Consider the following 22,870-nt stretch of genomic DNA (forward strand, 5'->3'; position numbering starts at 1 on the left):
CAGCATTTGGGAGGTGGAGGCAGGCAGATCTCTGTGAGTTCGAGGCCAGCCTGGTCTACAGAGTGAGTTCCAAGATAGGCTCCAAAACTATACAGAGAAACCCTGTCTCAAAAAAAAAAAAAAAAAAAAAAAAAAAAGAACGCCTTTGAATTCTGACTATGGTTTGGTTCCCACCTCTCGTTTTATTGTTTTCCAGATTTTTAGTCTTACTTAGCTTTGTTTTTTGTTGTGCTGGTGACTGAACCAGGGTCTGGCATAAGCTAGGCAAGTGCCCTACGGCTGAACTTCCCTGCCCTCTCATTTTGATCATTACTTTGAAACAGGGCTCACTGAGTGAGTGGCTCAGGGTAGCCTTGTGCTTACAACCCTCCCACTTCAGCCTCTGGAGTGAGGTGCACTACAGGCAGATGACACCACATAGTCTTGTTCTGTTGTTCCAAACAGTCTCACTGTGTAGCCCAGGCTGCCTCAGTCAACTCAAGATCTCCCTGTGTCAGCCTCTCACGTGCTAGAATTACTATTCTCCTTTAGACCAGCCTTTAAAGTCCGAACCAGCTTGACTCTCTGAAGTTCAGTAATTCTTTGCTCTCCATCTCTTCCTTCCAGCTACTTCTTCTGACTGTACCTCCTGGAGTCTTCTTGATCTCTTAGTCTGACATCTTAGGGTCTCGGGTCTCCAGAACGAAGTCTAGTGATTTTTGCAACATTGGTCGCACCCCTAATCATATGCTTTCTCTCAGTTCCCAACAGCCTGAGTTCTGCGCTTGTGATTTGTTTACTTTATTAAGACTTTTAAAAGAATAGACTCCACTTTCGGCTGTTCTCTACATCATCACTTTCTGGTTTCTCTTTATTATTTCCTTTTACTCTCTTTGGGTTCTCTGATGGCCTCTTGCCAGTGTCTCGAGCTGGTAGCTTAATTCATTTGTTGCCAATTCTTTGTGTTTTTAATAAACATAGCGAGGGCTATAATTTTTCCTCCAAGTTCCACTTTAGCTTATTGTTATTCTGTTTTAAACATCAGTTTCCATTATAATATCCTCTTTCCCTATGCATTATTTAGAAATGAGTTTGTAAGTTACCAAACATATTGAATTTCCTTAGCCAGCATTTTAATGTTGATTTCAAATTTTATTATATTGGGATTAGAAAATGTGACCAAATGATATTGATTCTTTATGTTTATGTTCCTTTATTTTGTTTGCAGTGTTGGGCATTGAACTCAGAGCCCAGAACATGCTAAGTAATGCTAAGCAATCACTCTGCCTCAGAACTACACCCTTGGCCCCATGTTAATAATCTGATTTTTTTTTCAACTTCCTTTATTTCTAAGTATCCGGTGTTGTTTGGTTGGTTGGTTCAGCTTATTGAGATGATCTCCCAGTTCAAGCTGGCCTTGAACTCACCACCTCCTGCATCAGTCTCTCAAATGCTGGGGTTACAGACACGAGCCTCCAAGCTGGGCTCCAAGGGTGCAGTACCTCAAAAAAAAAAAAAAAAAAAAAAAAGGTTGCACTCATTGAGCACATAAGTGACGGTTTCCTGCTGGGTGTAAATGTACCTGATAGATCAAGTACCTTCACGACAGGCCCCAGACTCTCACACGTTCCCCACAACTGAGTTGCAACTTGACCCATTAGCTTTATGAAAACCCAACTGGCGGTTCCGCTTTGGAGGCTCCTGACCTTCTCCTTGCAGTTCTGCCAGATCTGCTTTCTATGTCACACCAAGCTAGACTTGCTCTGCCAGATCCATACAGACCCATGATTATTACAGCGTCTTGGCGGCTGTTCCCCCATTTGCGCCTTTGGCTTAGGCTGCCGGTTAGACTATTGCTATCAAAGGCCTGAGAAGAAGCAGTGTTTTAAATGAAAATAGAAATGTACTTCTTGGAGCCGGAGAGACGGCTCAGCTGTTAAGACCATAGCATGAGGACTGGATCCCAGCACTAAGGGTCAAAGTTGAGTGTGTCCCTGTGCACACCACTGAGGGGGGTGGAATCTGAAGGATGGCTAGGGATTGTTGGCTCCTAGCCAGCCTAGTGAAAATCTATGAAGGTTCATGGAGAGATCATGCCTTAAAGAAACAAGGTGGACAGTGATAGACGATGATACCTGATGTCTTCTGGCCTCTGTGTGCATGCATACCTACACACACACGCACACACACACACACACACACACACACACACACACAGGGTTTATTTTGTGCTCCATTTACTGGTCCACAGACATAGTCCCCTGCCCTCCAGCTTCCTGTGAGATTTGAGATTTAGTCATGGAGAGCTCAGCAGGAAGTGAGAGGAGGGAAGGGAGATTGTGAAATGTTTATTCCCCAGCTCCTTGAAGGCAGGTGAACTCTGCTTAGATTGCCCTTTCAGAATCCTGCCGACACCCTGCTCCTTCTGCCCTGCAGCTCTAAGAAAGTGGCTACTGTTAGCCTGGTCTTTCTTTCCTACGCGACTCCAACACCCTGCTTTTGTTGAGATGTTTTGAAAGTAAATTCTGCCCAATTCTCCTAATTAGACCTCACCATCTGTTTCCTGCTAAAGTCCTGAGTGATATAGACTGGCTGGGTATTTTTAAAAGTCACTAGCTTTGAATGCCTTTGGGCAAGTACACACTCTGTCAATCTGGACACAGGCTGAGATCCCTGCTTGGAGAACCCGCCACAACCAGGTCTCCAGAGCTCCATCCAGCAATGAGGAACTACTCAAAGCCCATCAATACTCCTTCCTGCTGGCAGCAGTGGCACACACCTTTAATCCCAGCACTCGGGAGGTAGAGCCAGGCAGATCTCTGTGAGTTCAAGGCCAGCCTGGTCTACAGAGCGAGATCTAGGACAGGCACCAAAACTACACAGAGAAACCCGGTCTCAAAAAAAAAACAAAAACAAAAACAAAATAATAATAAATAATCCTTCCCTGTATCCATCAAAACCAAGACCCTTCATGGTCACCGTTCTGCTGGCCTGGAATGTCTCTTAGTCTCTCCGGATCCTGGTGATTCACCTTTGTCACAAGAGGCTGAAGATGGGCCTCCATCTGCAGCTTTACTGGCTCCAGAGTAAGCCTGGCCTCTCAGGGTGACTTGATCCATCTCTGACTCATTCTCTATGTTGTTGTAATGGTTGACTAGCCCAGGCTAGCCTGAAATTCACTCTATAGTGGAGGATGGCCTTGAACTCTTGACCCTCCAGCTTCTACCTGATGAGTGCTGGGGCTACAGGAGTGCCCCACCATGCTGGGCTCCACCTTCTTCCTTTGACCCATTTCTCTAATCCTTGACAGAAGCATTTCTCATTCCCTCATCCTCAGTCAGGGTCACTGTCAGGCAGGGACAACAGAAATGGTGCTCTTGCTTTAGTGACCAGGACTTGGGAGCAGAGAGTGAGCCTCAGGGAGTCCAGTACAACTGGAATTGCAGCATGGGCCTGCTGAGAAACAGAGAGGGCTTCCTGTGGGACATGCAGGGGACAAGGACAGGGACACTGAACAGAAGTACAACAGGACAGTGCCCTGAGGAAGGAGGAGCCCTCGTGACCAAATAGGGATCCACTCCTGGCCAGGCTGGGCCACAACCTGGCCTCTGGAGCCCACACAAGCTGAGACTCATTGTTCACACTGTTCCTTCCTGTTTTTCTCCTGGGTCAGTACCCTGGCCTCTTCGAGCAGCTATGACTCAAGCAGGAAGATGTGTAAAGCGTGGTAAATGGTCGGGCCTCAGTTCTGAGACCCCACACAGGTGACCTCTCTGATGTTCCGCTCCGCTGTGGCAGTGAGGTGTGGACTCAGCTGCCAGAAGACACTACTGTGGGATCACTTGCCAAAGGCTGCCAGTATGAATCCCGTTCTCTCCTCTCTCCTGTTTCCTACCACAACAGTGCTGCTGTTTGGGCTGGAGAAATGACTCAGCAGTTATGAGCACTGGCTGCTCTTCCAGAGGACCCAAGTTCAAATCTTGACACCCTCATGGAAGCTCATTACTATCTGTAACTCTAGACCTACGGGATCTGATGCCCTCTTCTGGTCTTTGCGGGCACCAGGCACACGTGGCACACAGACACACTTGCATGCCAAACACCCCATACACATAAAAATCCCTTAAAAAATTAAATTAAAAATAGGAAAGAAAATAGTTCTGCTGTCTTAAATGGTACTGAGAACAGAAAGGGTGAAACTGGCTTGTGTCCCAGAAGTCATCAGGAAGGCGCTGGAGGAAGGCAGCTCTTTTGTGATGGAAAAAGTCTGGTACGTGTAGCTGAGAATGGATGACAATTGGTGGGGGCAGGGTGCTTCTCGGAGGAGGGGGCGGTTTCAGCTCCCAGCAGCTCTAGGTCAAGGCCACTGCACCTTCCTTCAAGAGCACTTTAGTCAGCTGCAACCCTGAGTCCCAGATTTCAGGCTTTGGAATCTGCACAGCTGGAGGCCAAAGCACCTGCTTGGTCCAAACTGAACTGTAGCTGTGTCTGACTTGGGGGGCGGTGGGTGGTTCAGGCTTTGAAGTCTGACAAACGAGATTCCCCTACTATAGAAATAACAAACTTGGGCTGACTCAGTTTCCCCTACTGTGTACTCACAGCACAGGAAGCAACATAGGATTTCTCTGTCCCTCCAGTTAGTTCTGTCCCACCAGGTGGCTCCCAAATAATCACACAGAGACTTATTATTATTATGAATGATCGGCCAATAGCTTAGGCTTGTTACTAACTAGCTCTTACAACTTAAACTAACCCATATTTCTTATCTACCCTCTATCACATGGTGATTCCTTATTTCAGCTTGGCATATTCATCTCCTGCTTCCTCTGTGTCTGGCCGACAACTCCACCCTTCTTCTTCCCAGCGTTCCCCCTGTCTGGCTCTCCTACCTAACCTCTTTCTGCCTAGCTATTGGCCAGTTGGCTCTTTATTAAATCAATGAGAGTAATATATATTCACAGTGTACAAAAGAATTATTCCATAGCAAATTTCTGTAATCTTAAAAGTGGAGTGGTGGGATGAAGAGAGATGGGTTTGCTCTTGCAGAGGATCCAAGTTTAATTCTCAGCACCTACATGGTGGCTCACAGCCATCTGTAACTCCAATCCCAGGGAATCCCATGCCCTTTTCTAACCTCCACAGGCACCAGGCATGCATATGGTACACATACATACATACAGGCAAAATATGCACATAAAACAATAAAATAAATAAATCTAAAAGCTTTTTTAAAGGTGTGGGGGCTTTTGCCTACCAGCAGGGAAACTGCTCTTCAGTAGAGACACTCAGTGTTCTCTGATTCAAGTTTCACCTGTCACCTAACAGAAAGTGTCCCCTCCCATAGTTGGAGAGCACAGTACCCCACTTTAGATGCTTATCACCAGCCCCAGGTTGTTTTACCTGTACTTCTGGGTTTTTTATTTGCTTGGATTTTGTGGTTTTGCTTGTTTGTTTTGTTGGTGTTTTTTGAAATGGGGTCTCATGTAGCCCAGGCTGGCTTTGAACTCACTACATAGCCAAGAATGACCTTGTGAATTTCTAATCCTTTGTTCTCCATCTCCCAACTGCTAGAATTGCAGGTGTGGGCCACCAACCCCAGATTTGTCTGTGCTTTAGTTGGAAATGCCCTAAGGGTTCCCACAACCACATCCTTATGTTCACTTAATCAGCTCAAGAGGTTCACACAGCAGAACATGATGGTACACATCTATGATATCGGCACCCAGGAGTCTGAAGCAGGAGGCCCACTGAAGCTTGAGGCCAATCTGGTCTTCATATCACGATTGTCACCCAAGGCTGGAATGTAGCTCAGTGTTATAGTGGGTAGCCATTCCAGCTTTGATCTGGAAGTTCCAACCCCGACTGAGGCTTTGGTAACGGTCACGCCTACAAGGTGGGGCTGAGAGAGAACGCTGAAGACCCGAGATCCGGATGCGGGGGCTCTCTTGGTTCCTGGACCCTGGAAGCTGGAGGTAGACCGGGCAGAGCTCTCCAGAGAACACTGCCAGACTGCGCTATACCTTTCCCAGACCCTGTAAACTATCCCTTCACTTGTAAGTTACCCCACAAAATAAACCTCCCTTTTAACTACATGGAGTGGCCTTAATAATTTCACCAATACAGTGTACTTGTGTAGCATGCCAAGCCCCTGAGTAGGTTAGAATCAGGTATCTTCTTCAACTTCTCTTTGTCTTACTTTTTGAGGCAAGGTCTCTTGTTGAGCCCAGAGATCATGGATGGATTCAGCTAGGCTGGCTGGCCAGTGAACTCCAGAGATTTATCTGTCTCTGCTTCTTCAAGTGCTAGTGCTCAGCTCTTTACGGGAGTTGTGTGGATTTGAACTCAGGTCCCCAGGCTCGCACAGCAAGCACTTTACTGACAGAGCCATCTCCCCAGACTAGGGGACACCTTAATCAATCTGTCACAAATGCTGTCACAGAGGACATGAATGAAGAAATGACTGGGTGAGGCATGGAAGAACCCCAGGAGGGAGCTCTCTGGACCCCTGACCTTCCAGGTTTCTGGAACCTTCGCTGCATATCTAATGATGGGGAGACCATGTTCTGAAAGGCAGCCAGGCCTGATTGCCTGTGTGTGTGTGTTCTTGGCCCCTGTGTGGAATGTCTCGCTCCAGAGTTTGAGGCAGGAATGTGAATCTTATGACCTACTTTTGGATACGGGTAGATTAGAGAATGTCTTTACGGCTAGCCCCAGGACCAGAAGGTGGAGAATTCAAGAGTCTCCAGGAAGAGATTGGTTTCTGTGACTAGTCTGTGGGGCAGAGGTCATAAACCAGGACAAAAACAAGATGCGTCATAACATCACATCCCTTCCTTCTGAGTTATGTGACCTTGGCAAGTCACAGCACCATCTCCTACTTCCACCCCTGCCTCAGTTTCCTCCATGTACAGGAAAGACAAACAGTCTCAACCACAGCACAAGACGGACAGGAAGCACATGACCACAGGAAGCCCCACCCCCCCACCCCAGTGGACATACTTGACACCATCTGATACCCACTTCATCTCATGGCGGAAGACCACTGTGCAGGAAGCAGGATGCTCCCGCAATGGTTGCTCATCCTCAGCCTGGCTTGGGAGGGGACCACACTGACTGTTGGTGACGGAGCCACAGTGATTTCACCAGGTGGGTAGAATTCTAAACAACATACCCATCATGGGCCAGGAGAGTTTTCTAGGAGAAGCTGAGAGAGGAATCCATCTTCGGCAGAAGGCAGGCAGTGTGGCCTGTTCCTGGCTCTGTCGCTTCTCAACTGTGTTCTGCCAAGTCATACCCTCCTGAGCCCCCATCCCATCTCATCAAGTTGCAATATCACAACAGGTGTCTCTGGCTGTTGTGGACGCACTCTGTCCTTCGTCCAATATTCCAGGAGAACCGTAGACTCCTCGGTCCTTGGGGATGTCCCCCTCCCACGGTGCTGATTTCCTAAGGGTCTGTGATCTCATCCCTTGCCCACAGGTGATTGGCCTATAGGTAGACACCCGGCTAGAGCTAAGTTAATCTGAAGAAAATGGCTGGGCTAGAGGCTCGGGAGCCATCCCTGGCCCCATGCCTTCTTCCTAGAAGACTGATCTAGAAAGGAGAAGAAGGGCAATCAGTTGCTGAACGGCTCAGCTGATAAAGGTGCTTGCCAATCACCACCAAACCTGATGATCTGAGCTCCAGCCCCAGGAGCCATGCAGAACAAAGGAATCAACTCTTACAAGTTGTCCTTTGACCTCCATAGGGGCGCCCACCCACCCACATACAAAATAGATAAATAAATGTAAGTTAAAAGGCGGGGCGGGGCGGGGGGTAGAAATTGAGAATCACCTAACAGTACTGGGGCCCTGTGGCAGCCATGCTGGCTAGGTTCTTGGGGTTGTTGGCCGGTTGGCTCTGGGTTTCAAGAGCCATGCTTCCTCCCCAAGCATGGATGGGACCCAGGGAGCTAACGGGACCGTGCTTAGTCCTAAGCCTGGCTCACTGTAGCTCAGGCCACATGAATTCCTTTCCCTAAATGGACACCAGGCAGGGATAGGGCTTGGCAAGCTATCAGGAGGATCTGGAGCTTCACTTCTCATGAAGTGACAGAACCACTGGCTGCTGGGATTAGAGTCAGGTGCCTTGGAACCCTGTGGCGTCCCTCAGGAGACCAGAGGGAAATCCAAGCGCCATACTGGGAGCTGGAGAGGACTGAGCTGAGGGAATAAAGATCCTGCCCCGTTGTGTTGTGGGAGAAGTGGTCAGCAAGTACGTCCTCTGTGCCAGGGGGCTTATGCCAGATGATGGGTGCAGGCCCAGAAGGTGGCTGTCAGGACAGGCATTGCTGAGGAGGGAGGAGGAGGGACATGTAAGCTGGGTTTTCAAGGATGAGCAAGAGTTTTCCAGGCAGGTAAAGAGATTGGGAAAGGATGTTGGACTATCAATACCGTGTGTGTGTGTGTGTGTGTGTGTGTGTGTGTGTGTGTGTGTGTGTGTTGTATATATGCAGTGTATGTGTGTGGTGTGTGTATGCATGTGTATGTGTGTTTACATGTGTGTGGTATGTGCAGGCCAGAGGCTGACATTAGCCACCTTGCTCTATCACTCCTTCCTAATGCTAGCCACTCAGCCCCCTGGGATCCCTTTCTCTGCCTCCAGCCCTGGAGAGCTGGGATTACAGGCAGGCTATCACACTTGCCTGGCTTTTGTGTGAATGCTGGGGATCAGAATTCTAGACTTTATGTTTGCGTGGCAAGTGGTTTATGAACTGAGCCATCCCTCCCCACCCAGCCCCTCTCTACCCATCTTAACCGCTACCATTAGTCTAGACCAGATGACTGAGGATTGAGGTACCCCCAGTTGGATCCTGTCTCACATATTTACTGAGCTTATGACCATCATTAACCTCCCATTCTCTGTTTAAATGCAAAAGAAACCTTTAAAATATTTATGTGTGTGTGTGTGTGTGTGTGTGTGTGTGTGTGTGTGTGTTGTATATGTCACATGTGTGTGGATGCCCAAGGAAACCGGAAGAGAATGTTGGATCCTCTGGAGCTAGGGTTACAGGTGGTTGTGAGATGCCTGGTGAGGATGCGGGGAACAGGACTTGGGGTCCTGTGCAAGAGCATCAGGCATTTCACCCTCAAATGCTAAACCATCCATCTAGCCCCCGAACTGTTTATTTTAAAGACTTAAATGAAGAAATAGATGTAAAAATATCCCAAACAGCTTGTTTGCAGACATCTGTGGGCAAAGCACTCAACAAATGTATATATAGCTCATTATGAAAGTCTTTTACATGATCACATCCAGTTCCTTCAAGTGATAATGACTGTTACTGAGCTTCGACGCTCAGTTGGTCAAGTGTTTGCAGAACGTACACGCAGCCTGGTCTTGAGCCCCAACACCACATTAATTGGGCAGAAGATCAGAAGTTCAGGTCATTCTTAGCTACATAGAGAGTTTGGGGCCAGCCTGGGCTACATGACACCCTGACCAAAAACAAAAGGTTCTGAGCACTGAGCAGTATGACCGCTATTATCTCCGCTGAAGATGGACAAACCTGACCCAAATTACACCAAGCCATGTGGATCAAACAGAGTCTATATTTGTTTAAAGACGTTAGGCCAGATCAGAGAGGATGGGATTAACCTCAGAACACACAGCAAGGGCAGGGGCATGGAGTGGGAGGGATTTCTTTACGGGCTCACTTTTAAGAGGCACCCCTCAGCATGGCAGTACCCATCAGTAGCGCAGAGAATAGGGGTGGCTGGGAACTGAGGGGCACAGGGCGCCTGCTGAGGCCTCTCGCCTCCATTCCCACCCTCCCCCAGGTCAGAAGAGGTGCAGGTAGGACTGAGTCGAATCCTCAGGGGTCCACGGGGCATAGCGGGCACAGATAGGCTGCATCCGATTTCCCTCTCTGGTCTCCTTTCCTTCCCCGCCCCCCCGCGGTTTCCGCCAGAGGTCCTGGTAGAAATTTCCAGCTCTCCCGGGACAGGGTTTTTCCATCAGGGTGCGTCTTGGGCCGCAGCCTCCGAGGGGAGGACAAGGCCCGCGCGCCCCCTCGGAACTCCCCGCTTGCGCTGTCCCAAGGTCGCCCTGGGCTTTGAGTCCTGGGTACACGCTGACCGGGGCTCCGGGCTCGGGACGTCCGGCAAACAGGAAGTGAGACAAAGGCGACCGCTTATCGGGCCGCCAGGCATTCCTTTCAGGTGATGCCCGTGGGCTGCCAGGGCCCCACTGTGAGGACCTCGCTCTGCTGGTGACTTGGGGGCTCTCTTCTCTGGTCCTCCAGACAGCACCTTGCACATTACTGGCATCTGTACTCAGAGGGACCCACAGCTAGCCTTCAGAGGGAAGGGTGTGTGTGTGTGTGTGTGCGTGTGCGTGTGTGTGTGTGCGTGCGTGTGTGTGTGTGTGTGTGTGTGTGTGTGTGTGTGTGTGTAAGAACAAAACTAGAAGATCAATAGGGTGTGGTGGTGCTTGCCCACTGAGTTCTGTGTTTGGGAGGTGGGGGCAGGAGGATCAGTTGAAGGTCATCATCAGCTACATAGAGAGTTCGAGGACTGCCTGGGGTACTGGCTACATGAGACCCTATTCATGGAAGAACAAGGAACCAGCTCCTGGTGGACCCTGGGGGCTTCTAGTGCAAATACACACACAAGATAAATGCTAGGTGAAAGGGCAGGCAGAGGAGAGCTGTGGGAGGAGGCGTCTAACCCATGCTGGGTGTGTGTGAGTGTGTGTGTGTGTGTGTGTGTGTGTGTGTGTGTGTGTCCCTTGTACAGCATCTTACCTATCAGTCACCCTTTACAGGTACCACGTGAATAAAGAATCCAGGACCTGGCTTTGAAATAAGAGTGGGACAGAGGTGAGTGGCAGGGGAGGGTGTCTGGACTGAGGACCAGAAAGTCCTTGTAGTCGGGGTATGTGTTCATCATTTGAGGAGCAGAGAGGCCCTGGGGCCGTCCCATTCTGACAATCTCCTGAAGTCCAGGTTGCTCTGTAGCCTTCTGCATCCACCAAGTGCTGTGACTACAGGTGTATCACCCAGGCCCAGGGTAGGAGGCTGTTTAGACAGGTCTCTGGGGCCTTGAAATCAGGCTGAGGCCTGGGATGGGATACCAGCCCTGACTAAATATGACCCTTAAGAGGATAAGAAAGACAAGGGAAAAGGTTTCCGGAAGGGGAGGGCAGGAAGGGGGAATCACTGGCTGTTAGGCACTGGGAGTGGGCTGCCAGGCAGGCCCAGCTTGTCTCAGGAGTAGGGAAAGAGGAGGGTCCTGCTTCTCTGCCTGCTGGATGGCTTCTGTTCATTGGAGGACTGCCCTGCCCACCTTTCTATGCAGCATCTGGAAGGTCCTTCCCATGCCAGGGCAGACAGTCTCGGGAAGTCAAAGGCCATGTTATCCAGGCTCCTCCTCCAAGTGGCTAGGCACTGAGAATTATAACTAGAAGGACACTAATAGTTCTGGTTCACCCAGCCCTGCCCGCCACCCAGTAATGTGCACTCCTCCGCTCCTCATCCCTCCCTCCCCTTCCTCTTTCTGTCAGGGTCTCATGTCCTCCAAGGCTGTCCTCAGATTTGCTACCTAACCCAATGGTAACCTAGAACTCAGGTCCTCGCGCCTCCATCTCCCAAGTGCTGGGATCACAAGCCTGTGCCCTCATCCCCAGCTTTAGGACAGTTCTGTCATCAGCTGTGGGCCACCCCGGCTCTGACTTGGCATTCTCACCTTAAAGAATCCAAGACACTGTAAATATCAATACTTTGGTTTTATTTTAAAACAGTGAAAAGAAAAATAAATATATTTAAAGACTAAGAAAATGGTACTGGGGGTTTTGGAAAGATACAGGCAGAATGGAGGCCACGGAGATGGGCAGAAACAACCAAAAAGAAAAGGGTAAGAAAATGGGAATGAGATTGGGTAGTAGGAAGATTGGGGTGTCTTAGCTCCTGTGGTCTTGGGCCGACGGACCAGGGGCCTGGGATCTACACTCCCTGAAGTTTCCAAACCAGGCCCTATCCAGTTCCAGCTGTGATGTCTGGGACCTCCACCAGCCTCGCTCACGCATCTTTGGCTCCCAGGTGGGGTGCTGCCTTAGCGGATCTGTGTGTGTGTGGATTAGCACCTGTTCCCCTGACTGCACCCAAGGCTTCATCGGCGGTGGCCCCTAAGGCCTCTTCCACGGCTGTGGATCCTGCCCAGTGGCTGCGACTCATTAATGCCCCATGTCCTCCATTCCCACACGGCCCCAGACGCCTAGCACGAAGCTCTCAATGTCACACTCGTTGGTGCCACGCACGATTCGGAAGTGGCCCCTCTCACCCCACCAGGGGCCCCATGAGTTGGCAGCAGTCTGGAAGTGAAAAGGGAAGAGACATGAGGCAAGGGATGGGAGAGGGACTGGAGGGCGGGGGACGTGGGGCTCAGCCTTGCATCAGGGACTCACCCAGTACTTTATTGTCCTTCCGTCTGGCAGTTTCTCTTCTCCCCACCTAGTGGCAAAGCAAGAGGGAAGAGGTGCTGATCACACAGGTCTCAGCACCCACCCTCCAGGAACATAGCATCCCTCACCCTCCCGTCACTTCTGAAATCTGAGTGCAGCCGGGGACCTGATGAGTGTCTGCCTCTCTCTGAACAGCCTCAGTCACTCCGTGAGTTGGCCAGAGTTGGGACAAGCGCCGAATAACCCTTGAGGGTTTTCCTGGTTTTGTTTGGTTGGTTTTTTTGAGACAAGGTCTCACGTAGCCCGGACTGGAGTTGCCCTATCAAGACTAACTCCTGGCCCCTCTTCTGCCGCCATCCCCCAGTGCTGAGATTACAGGGGTGTTCCATTCTCGTCTCTATTTCAAGGGGACCTGGTTGGTTGCTCCCAGACACTCCTCAGAGCTCCCCGCTGTCCATGCCCCCCTGGAACCAGCCTCTCCCCTCTGTGTCTGTTTTCTCTTTGCAGAGAGAACGAGGGGAGGAGCGAGGGGAGGAGCAGCCTCAGCTCCACGGAGAACACAAGGATTTCCAAGGAATTCCCAGGGTAAACCACCCGCGGCTCCTAGTCCTGTCTGCCCACAGGAACCTCACCCTGTGATCTTGACTGAGTGAGTTCCATGTCTGCGGTACTGCTGCGGCCTCCCCTGGCTTACAGGTGTGTGCCTGTAGACGCCACTCTGGTACAAGAAGAAATCCTCGTGTACTTCCATGAGTGCTGTGGACAGAGAAAGAGATGGCGCCCAGCCCATTAGGACAGGCTCCGATGTCGAGCATCTGGACACCAGGGCCTCATGTTAGAGACTGATTTCTCCAGGGGCTTCCTGCAAGGAATGGGGAATGGACCCTCCACTCCTGTTCCAACCGCCCCAGGTGCCTAAAGCTGTGGCAACCCCTTGGGCCCCGTGCCCAACCTCCAGCAGGAAGTTTTTGGAACCAGGGAGAGGCTAGGGGTATTTACCTTGAACGGGGCCATTCTCCATTAGCTCCTTCATAATCTCCTTCTCCTGCGGAGGAAGATCCATCGAGGGAAGATTTAGCCGACCAAACCCCCAACTCTTGCGTCTGCCCTCTCCCCATGTTTGTTTCAGACTTACATCGGAGCCCAGGCGGTAGGCAGGTGTGACCTGGTAGATGTCATTGGAATCAACCTGACTATTGGGGCAGCGGGAAGTGGCCTGGCGCTTGCCCCGCCCCATGGCGCGACTGTGCATCATACATCGAGGAGAGGTACTGGCTTCGTTCTGCTCACGGCCCGCAAATGGGTAACAGTTGTCAGACACCACCCTGAAGAAGGGAGCAAAGGTCAAGATGCTGTGGCACCACAAAGCCCGGGCTGTGCAGGGGTGCCTCGTCTTCTTCCAGCCCGTAACCCCGTCACATACCCTCGGCGCCGCAGGAACCACCAAGCACCATCGAGACGCCCACCTCGGCAGCCCTGTTGGTGGTGGGTATCACAGGACAGCAGGTTCTGTGGTGACAGGATGGGCGTCATGTGTCCCAGAGAATGGATGGAGACCCGGTCCGATGCAACAGCTGGTGGGAAAGTCAACAGGGGCTGTCAGAGGCCAGGCCACGGCCCTCCTCTCTGGTGCCGGCTCTGCCCCTGGACATACCTGCTGTGGAGAAAGCCCAGGAGCCTGCACAGTTGCCCTGGTCCAGGGGCTCATGGATCAGGTTGGGCCACTTCTCGGAAGCCTCGAAGGCAGTGGGTAGTACTTCCCCTTGGCCTAGCACCGTCTGTAAAACAATAGTGATGCCACTTGCCTCCTAGCCTGGCCCTGCTGTCCCTCGAGCCCAGGCTTTGGAGGGCTGTTCAAAGTCCAGAGCCTCCAGCAGTTGGTTCGGGAGCTGTCCTGGGGTGCAGGGAGAGTGCTAGTTACAACCGACTTTGGACTTGAGTGGGGTCCCTCAAAGATCACACAGGGCTTATGAGGCCTACTCAACAAAGGAAGCCAGCAGCTGGGATGCCCAGGCCAGGGCGGCCAGCTTCCCACTCTCATCTCCTGCCACTTTTCTTGGTACCTTCTGATCAGCCACACCCTCCTTCCTGCCATGGCAGTGGCCTCCAAGCCCCAAAGGACTGGGGCTGGAAGAGAAGTAAAGTCCCGTGACCAGGCAGGCGGCCAAGACAAACAGCAGAAAATAGCAAGCAGCCCCAGGGAGAAAGGCAAGGCCAGGGGCTGGTCACCCTGGCCTTGAGCAGAAGTCCCCTGGCCTCTCCCGTCTGCTTTGATGGACAGCACAAGCCCCACCCAAGCCTGCTGCGTGGAGTCTTCACCTGCCCCCACTCCCCCTCTGACTGGTGGGGTCTGGTGAGGAAACAGAACCCTCCTCCTCCTCCCTGGGGGCTTCACTGAGTCAGCATTTTTTTCCGAGAATTGTTGCTTTCTGGCCAGAGCTGGAAGAGTGTCCGTCCCTCTTTTCCTAAAAATACCAAGGTGACCCCCTGAACCCTTGGGTCTTGACCCAGCTGTACTGGGACCAACAGCATTTTTCCCAGGCCGAGGAGGCAGGAGGGGCTGCTGCCAGAACCAGAGAAGGCACTGATATGCCCAGGGACACACAGCCTCGTCCTAGGGCATCGGCCCTCGGCAGAACAAGATAAGGTACATCATCCCTGCTGTGCTAAGCCATTGGGAGAGAGATGGTGGGGATGTGGGGAAGGGAAGACTTACATAAATCTCATTCATATTCATGACAGAGGAAGATGGGCGGATTGTGCCCAGGCGGTAGCGAATGCCCTCATCCAGGGTCATGCCCCAGAAGGCACTATGGTTGCCAGCCTGCCACCTGGAGGAGAGAAGGTGAAGAGAAATCACAGACCTGGCAAGGCCAGAAGATGGCTACAAGGGGCAGAGAAGTAAAATCTAGTGTGTGTTTGCCTAGCACAATGACCACGTCTGATGATCATGTATGTGAACATGCATGTGCACTCTTATGCCCATCAATGCCGTGCCCAGAGCCTCTTACCCATAGTTGCCCTGATTGATGGCATTTATCATGTCCGGGTCCACTAGACATGGTTCCTGGTCACATTCCCACTGCCCTTTCTCCTGGCAGGTGCTGGTAAAAAAAAAAAAAAAAAAAAAAAAAAAAAAGGAAAGAAAGAAAGCATGAATGTTGGGAGTTCCTGAGGAACTTCGGAGGTTCACATGGGGTCTGGGATTCTGTACCAGCAACCATAGTCCAGGGCCTGAATGATCCCAAGCAGCCTGGTGGTTTTGTTACTCAAGTTCACAATTCTTTTGTTTGGTTGGTTTGGTTTGGTTTTAGAGACAGAGTTTCTCTGTGTTGTTCTGGCCATCCTGGAACTCACTCTGTAGCCCAGGCTGGCCTTGAACTCACAGAGATCCATCTGCCTCTGCCTCCTCAGTGCTAGGATTAAAGACGTACACCACCACCACCCAGGAAGGTGACAATTCTTAAGTTCATCCCCCCCTACTCAGAATCTCAATGCTCCTCAACATCACCATCCTGAGGATGTAGCAACAGGTTCTAGTTAATGTGGGTCAAAGTGAGTTCCAGCTCCTGTTACTTCCTGCATCTCAGACTCAAAACCTGGAGTCACCTTTGACCCCTCACCTGCTGATCCAGCCACACCTTAACACAAACTCAGGATCCAGACTGTGCCTCATTCTCTCCATAGCCACCTCCATCCAACGACCTTTCACCTGACTATGCTGTCGTCTCCTTGTCCCGCCCTCCGCCACCCCACATCCTTGAAGTATATTTTTAAATTGGTGGCCACAGCCATCCTGTTAAGCCTAAGTCATGTCATTCCTGTGCTCCAACCCTCGGTTGGCTTCACACCATAGAATAAGAGCCAAAGTCCTTCACGGTGGCAAGCCTTGTGTGACCTGTTCTCCTGTCCCCTCTGACCCCTACTCCTCCCGGGCCTGGATTCCAGCCACAGTGGCTGTTCATACCTGCCAAACTCCTGCCCAGGGCCTTTGAGCTGCTCTTCCAACCATCTTCCATGGCTCCTTCTCATTTCCTGCAATTCCTCGTTCAAATGTCACCTCCCAGAGACGCTTTCTCTGGTCATCCTGTCTTAAAACTCAGTGCCCTCCACACTCTCTGCCCACTTCCCTGACTTACAGTGGCCCTTAGCCACCAGTATCTGGGGTCCTGCTGGTGTTTATACTGCCTTCATTTTTCCTTTTCTACATGATCTGACAGCGTCGATCATGTAGCTGAAGTTGGCCATGAACTCACTATGTTGCCCACGAATGGTCTTGACCTTCTGTACCATCACGCCCACTTTTATGTGGTTTCTCACCTGCAAGGCCGGCACTGTGCCAACTGAGCCCCACCCCCTGCCCACTTATCCCCATTTCCCCATAAACTCTTAGGACACTTGCAGGGGTTAAGGGAGAAAAAAGTAGTGCATGGTGAGCATCCAGTAAATATTTGTTTTTATTGTCCTTTGGACTAAACCCGGGGCCATATGGATGTTAAGCAAATGCTCTTCCCTGGGCCACACCCTTGGACCCCTTTTGTGGAGAAAGGGTGTCACTAAATTGTTCAGGCTGGCCTTGAAATTACTCGGGAGTTCTGCGACCTTTGCACTTGGCATCCTCCTGCCTCAGCATCCAGCATAGCTAGGATCATCGGCCTGCATTCTAGTAAATATCTGTTGACTTAAATGGATGACCTAGGCAGCACAGCCAAGTGTCTAAGAATGACTTTAGAGTTCAGCTCCCAAGTTCTGATCCTGCTAGCCTGTTTCGTAGCCCTGAGGAGGTTATTTTAAAGCTCCACCCCTCTATCTGTGTTCTTATCTGTAAAGTGAGGACAAGATGTGGTGCCACTTTCCAGGGATTTAATGGCAGGCCTCTGAAGGGCTTGGCCCATTGTGGACACTTTTGGCTATTGTTCATGCTTCAGGAACCCTGCCCCCCGCCCTTTCTCCTGCTCATATCCAGCCGGCCACACCTCTGCATGTGTAATGGCATCTCAGATTAAAGCCTGGTCCTGCTCCTCCCACTGTCCTCGTCTGAGAACATGGCACCCAGCTGTCCAGGTGCCAGGGTCTGTGGGGAACCTTCCATGTTCCCTGTCAGTGCATGCCAAAGACACACATCATGAACCCATCTTCCTGCCCTTCCTCCTCTGCTGACACCCCCACTCCAGGCCAACTCACTCAGCCATCCCTTCCCCAGATGCTCTGAGGCCAGACAGACCCATGAGCGATGCCACTTAGTCTTAAGGAACTTCCCTTAGATGCCCAGAAGTTGGGACACGGCTGAGCCTTCTCCAGTCTCTGATGCTTGAGGGTCTCACCAAGAAGACCTTATCCTACCTTGGCCTTCCCCTAAGTGGTGTCGCCCCACCCCATGCATAGGTCCCTTGTTTGTTTTCTACTCCATCATAAAGCTCTGAGCAGCCTTCCTTTTGTCCTCGTCCCCTCCTCACTCTAAACCGGGGATGCCCCCATCTCCCCTCCCTATATAACACCCATAGCAACTTGTCGTAACATCTGTGTGGCTTTTGCTTTTCCACGTCCTTCACTGTGAACTACAAGCTCCCATGGGTCAAGGCCTGTGCCTGCCTCCTTCCAGCTGTACCTCCGGGGCCCAACACAGTGCCTGCGACACAGTAGGTCTTCAGTAATTAGGCATCAGCTGGAGGCTTGAATTCTAGGCATTCTACGACGCTTTTACAAGCTCATAACTCTGCTATTACAAGATTCTAAACAGCCTCCTTCCAGGCAACCCAGGGCACCCGCCTACAGTGCCACCTTATAAGGAGCCTCAAGGGGAGCCAAGCCCCAATATGGCTGGCTCTCTAGCCCCAGAACCAGCGGGCGGTGCTCAAGAGAGCTGGAGGGGCCTGTGGGGGTAGGGAGGCCCCTCTTCCACCTTCCTCAACAGCCCTTGGGCCCTGCAGAAGCATCCCTCGTGGAGATGTCCGGGTTGGAAGGCACATAGACAGACAGACAGTCTTCCACTCTCAAGTGGGATACGCAGGGCATTCAGCCACCAGGACCTGTCCTGAAGGGGTCAGCCAATGCTTTCCTGTCCCCATCTCTTGAGCCCCAGGGCCATTCAGCAGGTCTAGACAAGACTGGTAGCAGCAGGTCCCAGCATTCCAGAGGGGCCTGGGACAGCAGTAGAAATGTTAACCCGTTGGCAACCACCCTATCAGAGCAGCAGAATTCTGCAGACACGCCCCGCCCTTCTAAACACACACACACACACACACACACACACACACACACACACACACACCCTTCCCTCACCCAGACACACGCCAGCACCCACACATACACATACACATGGTCCCCATTCCCACAGTGACCCTGGCACCCCTCACCCAGTGAGGCAAAGGCAACAGCTATGTGCAATGCATTCCGAAAAGTTTCCTTCTCCCTGGGGCCTCCCAATGCAGGCAGAGGGAGGGTGGGGCAGGCTCCGGGCAGCAGAGACCCCACTGTTTCCAGTAAGGCCTCCACATTTCCCACCTGCTCTACTTCCCAGCTCAGACTGAGGATGAGATATCCATGTCCCCTTCCTCCTGCTGCCAGGAACAGGGGTTCGAGGGTAGGGAGAGGGCACATTCCAGGGAAGGCCCTGCTGCAGGCCACTGGCTGGTGGCCAGCTCAGTCATCCCTGACCCTCAGCCTGCCCAGGACAGCGGATGCTGCATCAGAGGTTTCCTTCCTGGCGTCCCCTTCTTGGACGCTCCCTTGAAAGCGGGACAAGCTGGGAGGGAGGCAGCCCAAACCAGGAGGGGTGGAGAAAAACTCCCGGCTTAGGTGTGGCACCCAGCCAGACCACCATGGCTGACCATTCCTAGGCTTGGGACTAGAATCCTATTGTATGAGATGGTGTGGTCAGTTTGAAAGTTTCCATATTACAGATGAGGACACTGAGGCCCATAGCACAAAAAAAGGACATCCTCAGGAAGTGGGTGACAGACAGGGTTTGGCACCAAGTCTGTCGGGCACGTGGCACTCCAAGTGAGCCCACCCAGTCTCCCGAACTCACCATCGATTGCAGTTGTCCCAGTAGGTTCCGAAGACTGGGTAGATGCGGCCTCCATGCATGCACCCTACGGGAGGAAGAGGAGAGAAATAGAGCTGAGGTAACCAGGACCTTGAGGCCAGGCAGCCCAGCACCTTCCCAGCTCATCTTAATCACACGCCAAACCCAACTCTCACTGAATCTAAGGACAAACTGGATCTTAGGACCTCTGCAGGTCCCCACGCCAACTGCCACATGGGAGCTGTTCAGGAACTCCGGCGTGGGTCCGTGTTGTTTTACCTGGATGCCAGCCATGACATTCCTGGTACCCTTTGTCACTCAAATGAGTTGAGACTTGCACGTGGGGCATGGAAGGATCTTGAGGAAAGAAACTGAAACCCAGGGTAGGTAAGCAACTCCTTTAAGATAGCACAGCATTTCTGAGATAGCAACCCAGACACGGGTTCTCCTTAGCCCAAAGCCTGTGGGAAGGCTGTGGGAAGGACTTCCCCTTGATTCTCCTACTGAAGCAGGGTGGTGCAGGGAAAGAGCATGTTCAGGGAAAGGGCACGTGCAGGTGAAGGGAGGAGCAGATTTAGCCACCCGATAGCATGGCCAATCTTAGAGGTACAGAATCCTAAGCGAAGGTAAAAATCGCCTGGCTAAGACAACCTGGCCAGCTCCTATGTGCGCTATCAGCCCCAGGGTGAGTCAGCAGGCGTGGCACCACCTTCCCTATAGCGACTGGGAGATAGGGCTGAAGCCTGCCTGCCCTGCCCTTCGGCCACCTTAGTCCCCACAGGATCTTTTTTTCAGTGTTGCTTGAGAGACTCAAGTAAGACCACAGGAGGGACTTCCAAAGGGACAGGGAATAGGGGGAGGATTTCTCTCCCAGACTTTTCAAAGCCTGGAAATGTCCATTATCAGCCTTGTTCCTGAGCTTGCTGAGACTACTATTGACAAGGTGGCCGCCCTCCCGGCTATCCTGGAGCCCACCTTGGATGGGAGGGAAGGGGGGTGGCACCCCGAGGCAGAAGTCCCAGAAGTCAGGGCAGCAGTCTGAGACGGTGCGGTTGCAGAAGAGGTCGCAGTAACAGGTGGCTCCCAGGTAGGGCAAGGCGCAGTCGTCAGCTCGGCCGCGACAGCACATGTCCCGCTCTTGGCAGTACCGGCCACCAGCGTCCCGGATGCCCCGCAGGTGCAGCCCTGGCGCCAACTCCCTGCGCCAGCGACTCCGCCTGGCTTCCAGGGCAGCCTGGCCAGCCAGCAGAAGCAACAGCAGCCCCAGCCGACATCCCCACATGGTGCCTCCTGGCCAGGAGAGGACAGAGGTCAGGGGTCAGGGGTGTTGGGTTCTGGAGACTCCCTTACACACATCAAGGGTGGGTCCTCCCTACACGTGTCCTGGAACCTTCCCAGGAGGCTCAGCGAAGCGAACCATGGGACCCTGATTCCTGACTCCCCTGTCCCCTTGAGTACTAGGTGTCAGTCAGTCTGCTCCTGGGGACAAGGGGACATGCAAGAAGTGGGGCCCCTCCCTGACCTGTCCAGGGACTGTCAAGGACAAGGAAATGGGAACTGTGACATTCCCAGCACACATTCTTCTCTCCTGCCCTTGGTTCCTCTACCCCTCTGACGTAGTTGACTTCGATTCTTGGCTCCATGTCTTCCTGGTCCCCCTTCAGCCACCTCCTGATGGGTCCTGTCCTATCTCCTGTCCTCTGTGTCCCTCTGACCCTCTCTTTTGTACCTCTCTACCCTGAGTCCTGCTCCCTCTGTGTGCCCCCCTTCCTCCCTGCTCCTTCTCTCGATGCCCTCTGCCCTCTGATCGGGGAGAGTCCCTACCTGGTGAGGGGTGTGGGCTGGACCCAGGCTGCCCTGCGCGCCTCCGCCTCCAAGCCCGAGACTGCCAGACCGAGGCAAGTGAGGAGCGCAGGGCGGGGCGCTTTTTGTACCGCCCTGCCGGCAGCACCCGCCCCAACCAGGGACCGCGGGAGGGCGGGGCCGCTTGCTGGTACCTGAAGTAGCCCTCAGCTCCGGACTAGGGAGCAGCTTAAGGACAATGAGCACACGATTGCCTTCCTGGGGGGGGGGGGGGTCTCTTGTCATTGGAAACCTCTCCTTCAGGAGCAGAACTGGAGCTCGGGGGAGAAAGGATTGTGGACTGACACTAGGAAGGACTTTCCAACCGATTTTACAACGAGGCAGAAAAGGTGTGCTGAAGGGGAGCTAAGAGACCACTGAGGTCAGAGTTTAGGACATGATAGGAACTGGGAGCTAGGGGCAAAAATCTCTAAGCCACCCACTTCCCCCCCCCAGGCCCTTCAGGAAGAAAAATAGCCATATACACCCTTGTCCCAGTGACCCTGGGCTGGGGGCCCCTCCAAGCCACAGCAGCTCCCAGGAATGACAGGAATTCCCAGTGGATGATTCAGGAAGCTGCCTAGGTTCAGGGCACTCGGGGCAGCTCCGCCCCAGGAGGTGGGTGCGGTGGGGAGGCTGAGTACACCCAACCGTCCCTTGTGGGGTCTGCCCTCCCCAGTGTGGTGGGCACCTTGCCCAGCACCGCCTCCTCCGCCAGACCCGAGGGCATCCTTCTTGGCACAAGGCGCCAGGGAGGGCCTCACATCAAGGGCCCTGGCAGCTGGGGCCCCCTACAGAGCCCCCTTCCGTTTCTGGCCTAACCTTTGCCTTGCCCTCACACAATGGGGCTTCTGTCCCTTGAGGCCTTCCGGCTGTCACTTTGTGCCTCCCCGTTGTGCAAGCTCCTTCTTCCGACAGGTTGGGCTCAGGGCCAGAGGACTCTCTGGGTGGAGGAAGGACACCACACCTGGACAGTTGTTCCAGACTGCTCAGGGGCAAGCAGGAGTATCAGGATTCCCTTAGTTCTCCCGGACAACTTCGGCCCCTCCCCTTAGCTGTCACCTCTGCAGAGGGTGGCAGAGCAGCACAAGGGGGTACTTGTGGCTGAGTTACCCCCTGCTGCGGGGCATTGGTGTGCCCTGGTGACTAGGGTGCAGAAGTACCCAGTGTGCGGACCTATCCATTTGCATCACGCAAGGACCTGAGAAGAAAAAGCCTGAAAGCTCAAGAGGACAGACTTGGGCTAGGACACAGCTTTCTGGGTAGAGTGCTTGTTTAGGATGCATGAAGCCCTGGGTTCAAGCCCAGCAGCATATAAAAAGCATGAGGCTGGTGGGGTGGCTCAGTGGGTAAAGGTGCTTGCCACCAAGTCTGATAACCTGAGTTCAGCCCCTGAACTTGATTCCATAAAGCTGTCTTCATACTTCTAATGCGTACAGACTGCCCACGGACCTTTTGGCTGGTTCTTGTCCGTCTGGGTCCACCAATGTGCTTGTCTGCCTGTTATGCTCCTGTGTATCTGTCTCCGTAGCTGTGTAGACGGTGTGTGTCCCTGTGCCCGTCCTGAGTCTGTCTGTCCACGTG

At 52.6% G+C, this 22,870-nt stretch overlaps 1 protein-coding gene across 1 annotated transcript; it reads right to left on the reverse strand.

Annotated features, from left to right (window-relative positions):
- Positions 1-11,727: 11,727 nt before the first annotated feature.
- On the reverse strand, positions 11,728-21,346 carry Tinagl1 (tubulointerstitial nephritis antigen like 1). Its single transcript, XM_059255046.1, has 12 exons — positions 21,269-21,346; positions 20,420-20,734; positions 19,448-19,511; positions 15,429-15,521; positions 15,134-15,248; positions 14,072-14,195; positions 13,841-13,991; positions 13,553-13,742; positions 13,417-13,462; positions 13,050-13,173; positions 12,421-12,466; positions 11,728-12,327 (listed from the first exon to the last, which is right to left on the reverse strand). The coding sequence occupies exons 2-12, from the start codon at positions 20,724-20,726 to the stop codon at positions 12,190-12,192; spliced, it is 1,398 nt and encodes a 465-aa protein (XP_059111029.1). The 5' UTR covers positions 20,727-20,734; positions 21,269-21,346; the 3' UTR covers positions 11,728-12,189.
- Positions 21,347-22,870: the final 1,524 nt, after the last annotated feature.

The sequence above is a fragment of the Peromyscus eremicus genome, chromosome 2, assembly GCF_949786415.1.
Source record: "Peromyscus eremicus chromosome 2, PerEre_H2_v1, whole genome shotgun sequence".
In the NCBI taxonomy this organism is placed as follows: Eukaryota; Metazoa; Chordata; class Mammalia; order Rodentia; family Cricetidae; genus Peromyscus; species Peromyscus eremicus.